The sequence below is a fragment of the Ammodytes marinus genome, assembly GCF_949987685.1.
Source record: "Ammodytes marinus genome assembly, chromosome: 14".
Taxonomy (NCBI): domain Eukaryota; kingdom Metazoa; phylum Chordata; class Actinopteri; order Uranoscopiformes; family Ammodytidae; genus Ammodytes; species Ammodytes marinus.
Window position 1 is genome coordinate 21,560,263 of NC_137218.1, and position 12,397 is coordinate 21,572,659.

General features: G+C 37.5%; 1 protein-coding gene across 1 annotated transcript in view; it reads left to right on the forward strand.

The window, feature by feature from the left end:
- Positions 1-12,397, forward strand: part of gabra3 (gamma-aminobutyric acid type A receptor subunit alpha3) — a gene marked incomplete at both ends in the record, with an annotated part of 59,867 nt that overhangs the window by 19,178 nt on the left and 28,292 nt on the right. The window contains 2 exons of the mRNA XM_080041600.1: positions 4,996-5,117; positions 9,484-9,551. Of these exons, the coding sequence (XP_079897726.1) occupies positions 4,996-5,117; positions 9,484-9,551 (190 nt within the window). The remainder of the gene's footprint in view (positions 1-4,995; positions 5,118-9,483; positions 9,552-12,397) is intronic.

Sequence of the window (12,397 nt, forward strand, 5' to 3'; positions counted from 1 at the left end):
GGAGTAACTGTATTTCATGTGAAAGGTAGGATTGTAAATGTCATTGCAGAGTTTTACTTAAAAAGTTTAGGGTTTAAATATTGGAATATTTGAAAAATCCATTTCTGCTTGTCTAAACAATGTGCACTTTTCTTTCAGTGCTACAGTAGTTCTGAGGTGTTGTTGGATGTGGCAGAGATTCTCTGTGTCAGAAAACACCAAGGCCTACGTTGTCATTTGTGGCAGACCTTTGTCTTTTATCAAGTGTTTCTGGCCCATGAGCAAACAGTCAATCCGCTTTTACTTTAGAAGAAGGTGCAGTGCAGTTATGAAACAAGACATTTAAGAAATGTTAAACGGTGAAAATACTATCAATCATAGACAATAAAACTGCATATTTTCATATATTTCTTGTAGCTCATTGTGCTGTCATTGTCAGTCAGTGTTAAAGACTTGACAGATTTGTCCAACGGTCTCTCAAGTCTGTTAGATTATATGGCTCGGCAACAGATTGACTATCGTATCTTAAAAATACTGGCTAGACTTCCTAGTGGTTTCACAATTCTAATAAACTAGTGCAGTAGTCATAATACACCCGCCAAGTGTGAAGTTAATTGGATGAACTGTTGGCGAGAAACTCAAATAAAACACACACACACACACACACACACACACACACGTCTTCCTCTAGAGTTAGATATGAAACTGAGCAGCTTATTATCTTTCATTTCTAATTAAAATGAATGTGTTATTAAAGTGTAAGGCATGTATTGTATATGTGTGATAGCACATAAATCGACAGGGAATGTTATTGTTATTTACTGACAACCAAAGGGGACTGCACACCCACACAGGTGTTTTCACTTTTTCCGATTCTAATTAAACCTCTGCACAGGCTGAAGTTTGATAGAGCTAAACTTCGTACACTATTAGGACTGTGTTAAAGAATTGATACAAGTGTTGTGGCAAAGTGAAAACAGGTAGCAGCAAGACCAACACAGATGACAAACTAAGAGCTTCCCCTTGTAAATAAAAATCTATCAATATTGTGATGTGTATCATATTGTGAAATGCTTGCCAATACCCAGCACTAACACTCATGTTTACAGCACACATGTTGACATGTCATAGCTGGCAATCAATATGAATAGCACTATTGATTAACAACATATTTACATGTAACTTAAGTGTCTCATTAAGCCTTTCAGTATCATGGAGCCAGCATTGTGCATTCTGGCTCCATGATACTGAAACTGGAACATATAATGGCATACAGTTGTATTGTATTATTCATGTTAGACGTTACACCTGTACTTACTGTAAATACTTGAAAACAGTCTATAGGATCCATAAAAAGCTGGAAGTTTTCCTGCCCGAGTGACTCAAAATCTTCCCGTACCTTTATACAACCACATGTGCTGCAGGATTGCAGTGAATCATTTCAAATAATTAATTGTGATAGAAAAACATTGTCAACTATCAATAATCACCACATTTACCAATGTTGTGTGCTGAGGCACCCATCACTCATTTCATGATCAAATACTCACAATTCACTTTTAACGAATCAAACTTCACCTTCACAGTACCCACAAAGAGTCATGCCTGTCAGGCAGCATGGCAGTTATTAAAGATTAAAATGATTAATATGCATAAACCATGAAAAACATATTTAATTAAATCAAATGTAGCCTTGCATTGAGATTAGAACATAAATACATAAAAGACACTGGAAATGCTTGTCTATTCATCTTCAGTTTATACCTACATTACTTTTACCTTTTGTGCTCCTGACACAACTTGTTCTGCTACAGGCAACATTCAGAAAAATATTCAACTATGTAAATTAGTAAAGCAGAATTTGTTCTCTTTAAATGTGTGTGTGCGTGTGTGTGTGTGTGTGTGTGTGTGTGTGTGTGTGTGTGCGCGCGCGCGTGTGTGTGCGTGTGCGTGTGTGTGTGTGCGCGCGCGCGTGTGTGTGTGTGTGTGTGTTTTCTGGAATATAATAACCGTGCTGTCCTTTTTTCTCTCACTGGGTATTTATATGTGTGTGTTAAGACAGTGTGAATAATGAAGGGGACTGGGGAAGTCAAACAAGCGGATGGCATGAATATAAAGTCTGTGTGTTTTAACCAAAATGATGTCATATTCAGAGGGAATGGCCCATTTCTTTGTCCTCATCAGGGATTTTTAAACAGCTGGCTGATACTGGAAGATGTTTGCATGTGTGTCTATGTCTGTGCATGCGTTGGAGAGGGAGTGTGTGTGCACACAGATGTTACACACCCACAAGTACTTTGTTTTTCTGAAGTGGATATTTAAGTGTTGCCTAAATTGTTAGAACGGTTTCTCTGGGACTGAAGGTTTCTCATTAATTTTTGAGTTTCCACTGGGGCTGTTGGAGAGGCCACAGAGGCTTTTTGTTTTATATATAATTAATGTTAAGTGAGATATTACCTATTGCAGCTAAACCCAGCTAAACTTTCATCTGTGTATTTGGTGGTTTCGGTGCATGATTACATTTTTTTTTCTTTTCATATATCAGTGTGTATAATTTCATATATTTTTTGCAGAGCCTAATTATACAGTTAGGTACACATCTGACAACCAGAATATATCAAACTCTACCTCACTCAATGAGGTGCAAATCGTGAGCTTGGTGTTGAAAGGCTCAGTGTCAGTGGAGTGCACTTTGCAGATAATAAGCTGCAAATATCTGACATCTTCTCACTAATCATTGTATTTTCATTTAAAAGTGAAATATTTATAGATTGAAACTTAACAAAATGTTATGAACAAACATAACCAATGTTGTAATATATTTTTGGGTTGTGTACTAAAACACATTACAAATGTTTCCATCAATTTTCCAAATCAGATAAATAATTAATTTTAATAAAGTAACACACCATATTGTTCACACCTCTACTTCCTGAAAATTCCGGCAAAACCTTGGTGAAACATGGTGAGGATGGGGTATAATGGAGGGAGGGAGTCAATCCACAACCGTGCAAATTGTGAGTTGATCTTGTGCAGCAAACGGCACAAGTAGTTTACCACATAACAGCAGGACACACCAAAGTTTGTTACTGTGCTGAGGAATTATAACAGTAAATTATCCCCCCTATTTATACATTACTGCATTAAACATTTAAAACTAATCAGCTTTTAAAAATAATGCCTGTTGTCTGGTTTTGTTAACCCATTTTTTATTTCTGTGGCCGCTTCATGAAAGCTATGTTTTGTTTTTTGTTTTTATTGTGAAGCAGCTGAAATAAATGTCTTGTTTGCATTACCAGTAACATAATACAGTTTAGAAACATTGTAAAGAGTGAACACTAATCAGTGAGTCCGATATCAATTATTCAAAAAATCGCTGACAATAAAAACTATTAAAAAGAGCAGTAATGAATGATGATAAATGCATTGAATGGCTGTTATAGAGAAAAATGGCCACCATAAAGTAGCAAGTAGGCTAAGAGGTATAAGATTTAATGAAAATCTGAAATAGTGAACTCAAAGAAATCCAGTTTAAAAAAAACTCCACATCAAGGTCAAGTGATAGTCAAAGACACAAATATGATTGATTTGATTTGAATTTCAATTTATAAATTTATAAATGGATGGTAAATCCTTCAGTATCGCTGGCCTTTGCAAGTAAGCAACTGCAAAAAAAACGCTAAATGTTATCAATGCTACTGGAAAAGAAGAATGGCATCTTAGTTACTGGAGTGGCTTCATTCAAAACTCTATAATGTATTACTGGCACAAGTTGCTCTCCCTTCCTCTTCCTTGAAATTAAAACATATTATTTTCTTTCTTTCTTTTGTGCTTCATAAATCTTGACGGCCTGGTTTATTATATTGTGTGCCCCGCTGAAACATGAGGGAGCAGTGATGCCTAATTGATATTTATTTATTGCCCACATATGCCCACGTGATAGCCACTTAGCTAGGCTGAAGTCATTGGCCCAAATGCCTCAAATTGATGATGTATTTGATGTTCAAAGCATGCTAGAATGTCATTTTTAACTCCCAAACTGATAATTGCAGTTGCACACATTTTCAGTAGTGACCTTCACCCTGTTAGTGTTTAAATGGATGAGGATGTTTTATGTGGATATGTTATTAATGGACAGATACCGCTATATAATAAATATAATACAGAAAAGCATTTCCTTTTAAGCAACATACAGGGACAATTTCAGGTTGCTCTTGCTCTAAAAGCACCAACTCTTTTCCACCGTTATCGAGCAGCACAATGCTGTATCTATGCTAGTGCATCAGGACATGGACTGGTTGTTGAGTGGGATTACTTGGATATTATAGGTCAGCTCCTCAGGGGGTTTAAGTTTAATCAAAGACGGTACTCATTAACTCATCAGTGTTCCATCTATAGTGGCCTTTTTATCTCACCATAATATTATTCTGCAGGGAATTGTGGGCCATGTAAATAAATAACTACTGGCTGATAGCGTATGATGTATTCTCGAACAAAATGCTTGAGATTTTTTCCTTTCTGGGAAAGAATTAATTATCATAAATCTGCTGTTTTTGAAAATAAAGAGGTTCCTCAACTAAACATTATTATCCAAATATTGAATGAAGCCTGAGGCTGACATGAGACATGAGCTCACATTTACTATATTTAATTATATTGAATATATATTGTATCAAATGTATTTAAATGTATTTGTTAACCTTCCTTTGGAACATGTTAAAAATGTGAAATAGGTATTTGTCAGATTGTTTATTTACACTAAAAACTAGTATCTGTAATGTAATAATTCATTAATAATTCATGCATCCATGTGTGTGTCAAAACATTAAAACACTTATTTTCTTTAACTGTACAAAGATAGATTGACTCTGCAATAGCTGACACAAACAACAAACAAAAAACTGTTTTTTTACACCACTGCACACTGACAGCATGCCAGCTCAGTGCTTCAGCGGAACAATACATCACTGTTTATTTTTTATTTTTTACAGTTTATATGTTTCCTTCATCCTGCAGGGCAGTAGTTGGACACAGAGAGCCGTTGCCTGACGATAGTAGAGACAATATCACTATCTTCACCAGAATCCTTGACAGGCTGCTGGATGGATATGACAACAGGCTACGTCCTGGGCTGGGAGGTAAGTAACTCTATGTGGAAGATAAATCACGGACTCGTACAGAGAAAAAGATTTCAGATTGCTGCCTGGCTCACTGTTAACGCTCTTGGAAAAATCCATATGGACTGTTGGGAACAGTGCATCAGTCACTACAAGTGTTGATGCACGCTTTATTTTGCATACATGCTGCAGTTAACAATATAAACACAGAGCATTTAGTGCTCAATGTAGACGCCGTGTAGTATAATCATTCACAAGGCTTGTATTGACCTAACTGATCACTAGGCATTTCTGCAGCTGATTAAATTGAGGGAATACATAATAATTCCTCATTTGGATCAATGAATTGCTTTCATAAGGAAAACATACTCATGCAGCAGCTAATTCTTGATGAACTAGTAAATTTGAAAACAGGATTACTTAGGATTACTAAATTTTTTTTAGTCTTTGCTAAATTCTTTATTTCTAGTGGCAGTTTTTGGACCTCAGTCACTAATTCACTTTCCATAAAACTGTTTACTGCAAGTGGACATTATGGGAGATGGTAACTCATACAGACGGCCCACCGACCTGAGGATCATGATGAAGTCAGGTCCCTTTGTGCAGAAAATCTGCTTTCCCTTGCGTGGGAGTCTTTGTTCAATCATGTCCAAATGGCAAATAAGCACATATGTCAGTAGAAATCCCTCTAATTGATGCCATTTCATCCAAATATTCGCCCCCGAAGGACAACAAACTGCATAACAGCAGGCCCACATGCTCAAGCAGGCTTTGCCATTTCTCAGCCAGCCAGCTGGAATGGTCATTTCTGCTCTACTGCTTGCTGCTGAGGCCACAAGCATGGCTACCAGGCAGGAGACCCACCAGGCCAGATGACCTGGCCTTCGATGGCAGCAACCAGCGAGTGGCAGCAGGCACAATACTTTAATGACGTATTCTGCCTCTGTGCGGCGGAGGTTCAAATCTATAGGCCAAGGAACCATGCTGGGTTTACAGTCGAGAGCTTCCTTCGTGGGACTATTATAATCAGTTTGAATACTTGAAGACTTCGATTTTGAAGTTGAACCTATATACAAAAGAGAAGTAGACATGCACTTTGTAGTGAATTTAGTTGAAATGATAGCTACATGCACGACAAGATAGATTTCATGAAATTTTTATTAAGGCTTACATTGTAGACCTATTTGATTTATCCAAATGTTTATTAACTGTATGTTTGTTTAATCTGTTAAGCACCATGGTGGATTGATTTTTCTACTCTATAGTTTTTTAATCAACTTAAAATATGCTGGTGATAGCCCAAGGCCAGAGGCATTATGTTTTCCGGTTGTCCATCTGTCTCTGTCAGGCCCATGTCAGGGGGTATTTTTTTCTGTTATTAGACAGAGGACGCTCTAACCACTCCACCACGAGCGCCCTTGTCCTGGACATTCTTTTGAACGCTATATCTCATGAACACTTTGAGGGATATCCTTCAAACTTTGGAAAAATGTCCAATATAACTCAAGGATGAAATTATTAGATTTTGGAGGTTATATGTCAAAGGTCAAGGTCACTGTGACCTCTTGCCTCTTGGAATTTTTGTCACATATGGCATAAACTCACACTTGGACTCAAAGATCTACTCCTAAGATTTTGAAGGTGAAAGGTCAAGGTTTAAGGGAAGTTTCAATAATGTGAGATCAAGAACAAGACTGCCAATCCTCTTCGCCAGACCCTTTCCCCACCACCTACAGTGACAAACAGTCACGTGGGAGTGCCGCTGACACAAAGACCTGATAGGAACTGGATAATAGCATTTCATTTCATTTTCTGCTGCATCTACTAGCTATGCCTTATGCTCTGGTGCTTTGTTGTAAACTGAAACAGGGAAACTCATTCTGTTCCCCACCTATGCCTGCTGTGCAAACTGCTGACTTTGTATTGTGATAATCACGTCTTTGCAAGAGCTATTTATGTCACAGGAATGATTAATGTGAAGGTGGATCTCCTCTCCCATGGGGGCCCTCAGCAAAAGGATTGGAGACTTCACCTGTGGGTGGTCCCTTAGATCTGGGGCACAGTTAGAGCCTGGGATCTATTCACTTTTGGAGAAAAGCCTCATCACTCTCTAGTTGTTGCACCACTGGGAGCAGCTATTTGTCCAATGGCCCAAAAGCCTGCTTAACACATTTGGCCCAGAGTAGCTGATTCAGCTCAACTGAAGGACACATTTTGATCCATCCTGACTTTCACATCAGGCTCTACTTGATGCTATATTAAAATAGTTTGTGAAATATTTGGAAAACAATTATTACACAGCTCATATATAATACGGCATTAGAAAGTCCTCACTAACTGACTGTTCAATGATTAATGATACAGTGTCAAGCATGTATTAAACATTGTGACAGAACCAAAGCAATAATTTAATTTGTACTGTAATGGTCAATGATACACTGCACAATTTATCAAATTTTTATCACAATGACAATATTTGCTTCCCATGATAAAATATACATGAATGTGCGATATTTTTTGCGTGTTCTCCGCTGCAAAGTAAATCAATCAATCCCCAAACCACTTGCTGATCATGTGTGCCTGTCCATGCAGTTTACAGTACATGAAAACTCCAACATGGCCAACCCCAGGCTCCCCGAGAGCTTTCAGTCAAAGTACAGTGACACCGTCCCCAAAGTGTGATTAACTTTACGCCTGCGTAGAAAGCACTCCACGAGTGAGCGGAAGATGAAAGATGAAGCGCGTGTGAAATCACATACATCCCCTCGTGAGTCTCTTTTTTTTGTGCGCCGGATTTATAACCCAATAATAACTCCATACAGTCAGTGCCTCTGTTTCACCAGAGTACACACGACCTGAAGCGAAGATGAAACCTTGCGTTGCGAGTAAAGGCATGAGGCAGCAACGGTTAACTAACATGGACTGGACTGCTGCTGAGTGTTGCCTGCCACTTCCTGTGTCCGTCCTTACAAATTAAATTCTGGCTATATAAATATTTTAGTTAAACATTTTGGGCACAATTTTATTTAGTTCTAAATCAAGTTTTATACACATCCATCAATCAGGTACAATGAATGGAGTAAAATATTTTATATTTTGCTTCGAGGAGAAGCAATGAGGTCATGTGACTAAACACCTTATTTGTCTGCATAGATGTGTAATGTAAAAGAAATGTAGCACAAGGAAAAGTTAAAGCAGTGCTCTGTTGATTTGATTTTGTGTAAAGTTTTGGTACAATGTTTGTTTGTTTTTTTCTTTGTGGAAATGCATTGAATTCAGGTTAATAATAAGGATAAAAAAATGTATGCAAAGATTTGTACATTAGCAGGAATATTGCATAGTCGATCACATGAATATGAAAGCAGTGTTATGTTTACGTGACAAACCAATAAAAATATTTTTGTCACTAAAATTAATGAATAATCGTGGTAAGATATTGTGATCTCAATATTGATCAAAATAATCATGATAATCATTTTGGCCATAGTCAAGCATCCCTAATGATATGTAACACATTTTTTAAAACTACATTGGCTCTAGATATATACAAATAAAAAAGCCTTGTGCAGTTATGCCAGATTCATACTTCAATAGACTGAATCATGTCTGATGTGATTGTAATGTGTGCAAATAATTGTATAATTGCAGCAAAGTGTTCCCATTTTTTTATTAAAAAAATAAACACCGACTTGCATCCTTAATGCTGAGCAGATGTATTTTACTCCTGAGCCAGTAGTCCCTCAGGGACTGTTAAATGTTTTTGGGGTCGGCTAAGTAAAATAATTTTAGGTCAATAGAGATGTCTCCTCTCCAAAGATAAGTCTTCATGTTAGCCCAAAGCTGATTTTATGCTGTAGTGGACTACACTAGTTTGAGTCACACACATAGTAGTTTTACAGGAGACGGAATACTTAAAAAGCGTGTTAAAAGTTAATCAAGAGCCCATTTTTGAATTGTAGTTAAAAAAAACTCCTGGGCCAAAAATTTACTAGGCCCCTAACGAATGCTGCAGAGAAATTATTGAAGTCTACATTTTAGGAAATGTCTAACACCATTGGCACAGCTTTGTGTTCTTGAACCTGCAATCTGTGGCACAACAAAGTTGGTCTGGCCAAAATGATTCACAAAGGCGGTAGGAATCCTGTTATTAAGCTGTTATTAAGTGGGTAAAAAGTATTCACTGAGCGTGCATTGATTAACTGTTTCCTCAGTGCTCACTTGACCTTTGATTTGAGCTGAATTTTAGTTTGAAGCGGCTCAGTGAAATGCCAACAGGCAGACTTCACCGTCATGTCCCCAAACAATCGGCTTAACAAAGACTGAGCTGCAGAAAAGCTTTCTGTACACTGTCTGCACTGTAATGTTTCCTTGTTGTCTCTTTCTTCAGAGAGCGTGACAGAAGTGAGGACGAACATCTACGTGACGAGTTTTGGGCCGGTGTCGGATACAGACATGGTGAGTATTTTTTCTCTTCTCCTTCCTCCTGGCTTTCTTCAACACTATGAGTCATCATAGCGGAGCAGCAGATCGACAAAAGCACTTGGAGAACATTTGTCATTCTCCACATTTGAACCTGCTTTGCAGAATAATAGAATTCAAATTCAGCTACGATCGCACACATTTTGTAAGTTATCAATCTTTGCTGTGACTAATAGTAGTGATTTACCCACCTCCTCATTTGAAGTTTAGATTATAGGGTTCCTTTGATGTTACCGCTTTCTTATGGTAAAATATCCCCATGAGTATTTTCAATAGATACATTTGATATTTTAACACCCTATTACTCAAGACTTTTCTCACTTATTTACTGTTTCTAGCTCTGCCGCTAAAATAGTCTTTTTTCAATTCAGACAAATACCGGGAATAAAAGGGTATATTTATTATACCGAATATTGGACAAAGTTGTTCTTAGTCTTTTTAAACTGCACTTTGCTTTATAACATTCCATTGTGAGCCCTGAGTGACCTCCCTTAAAATAGCTGAAGCTGGACATGGTTCATGCTTTGTCTTGGGACTTTATGCAGCATTTGACATATTTGATCATGCAGCTTAATTGACCGCCTTGAGCACTGGGTTGTTTCTCTGGCTCAGCACTGAGCTGGCTCGACGGCCTGTATGATGTAACAAGATATAGTGGGTTTTGAAGAACTCAGGTTTCTTGCTGTCACTAGAGGGTATTCTCCATGCCTACACACAGACCTCTCCGGAGCAGTTTATGTTCAGACTACTAAAACTTTACCTGAGTCTGTGTGGATATCATGTTCTTATGTTAAGATAATTACAGAGGCTGGGGGGAAGTCAAAAGCCTGTAGAAAAAAAAACTCTTTATCTTCATAAATGGTGTAAAAGGGACGTTTTAGGTACACTACTAGGTTCAAAAGTTAGATTTTTTTCTTCTTTACTTCAATAAAGATTATTTTAACATTAATAACAACATTATAATTCAGACACCAAAATTATTATTTTCACTTTAATTCTATTTTTTTAATAAAATAAATGTTAGAAATGCCAATTTAGTCATCAACCAACCTTCTGTTAATATTTAGACGTTTTAAGAATAGCTTTGCTTATGTATGTTAATTCCTCCTCATTTTAGGCATTAGTTTGAAGTTGAAACTGAAACTATAGAAACAAGTATACAGTATGTACATAACAAGTATATTTATCTTTCAGCCCTGTCAATTGTCTGGTTGAACCAGTGTAGCATTTTCTTCTCAAAACATTACTTGTTTTTTGCAAACCATTCATAGCTACTAGGCAACTTCTATTTGTAAAGAATGGTAGTGTGTATGACCACCAGCCCATATTGCCTTATGTCCAAAACCACTAAGTTCATAACTGTGGCAGAGCCCGTATTTAACATTTGTCAATAGCTGTACAACTGTAATCAATGAGTTTGTACCATTTCCCAGCTACTCAAAAGTAGTCAGCTTACAATATTCAGCAATAGTTATCCATACTTTATGACATTTAGCTTTGAAAAGTAACTACACTTAAATTCTTGAGAGCGATTGATTTAGAAACCTACAAATATTCAATCAGTGCAGCTCTGGGTTATGGCCAACTATGAATTAAAAATATATCACTCAGCCTCAAGGTGCAGCAACTGATGCTCATAACTTTCTTTGTATTTACTGATTATATATCTCATCTTTACCTTATTGAGATCATTTCTGCCATTCTGAAGGTACAGTACATTGACCAAGGGCATTTTGAACTGGTATTGTGAGATTGAGTTTGCCCCTTTACTATATTACAATAGACAGTGCTTTATCTTTTTCAGCAGATATCACCTTCAGTGTCTCCCAGGGCTCAATTCTCCCTCAATCTTCTATTCTCTTCACATACTCCACTTAGCAATATCATGAATCAGCGAGTACAGTCAGTGGCCCATGGGTGGCTGCACAAGACATGTTAACCCACTTGTGGTTAGGGAGGTCACAGCAGGTGTTCGTCCATACGCAATCACACCTTCATTTTGTAAGTAACGTATGTGCAGTAGTTGCCAAGGTTTTGAATGCTCCCAGATGTGGAAAATATTGCATTTTAAATACATATCTGCATAAGCCTCAGTCAGCGCTGTTTTTTTCCATCTCTATAAGCACATGAAGACTGCACAGGCTTCAAGCACTTCTTTCAAGATTTTCCACAGTCCTGCCCCGAGAGATGATCAGGTTTTAGCTTTCAGGATGCATCACACTATGAAACCGACAACTCAATATTGTCTCGCAAAACATATTGCAAGTCTATAAAACTATGCAGTTCAATATGTGAAGTTTACTTTTTACGGCTTGATGTTTTTTTTCTTTTTCTGTGTAACATTTTAATGTTTGTTGTTTTAGTTCTTGGCAGTTAGTTCTGTGCATTTTGGTTCAGTTTTATTTTTTAGAAAATTGCATAAGTGGTCAAATGTAATTGTGTACTTGGCATTTAAAAACAAACACTACAAAATCGTCCTCCTGCTGTATGTGCTAAATAAGGGAGACTATGGTGAAAAACTTTTGGATTTCGTGATAACCACAGGAGTAAAACACAGGTTTTTGTGGTAATAAGGCCAACTATTATACCGAACAGTGACCTAATGTGGATAGTGTGCTGCGCCAGACTTTAATAATGAGTGGTCTGAATTGCTGAAATGGGTTCTTTGTTCTGAAAGGGAGGGCACCCTGGGGAGTAAGTGGGTGGGTTGGATGGTGGCAGCATAGTTCTCTTCAGTTAAGAAAATAACGAGGACTGTTGCGCAACTTGGTTTACAGATCAGGTGAATGGTGTGATGTTCTGTGAAGGCCGAGTAATTTTCA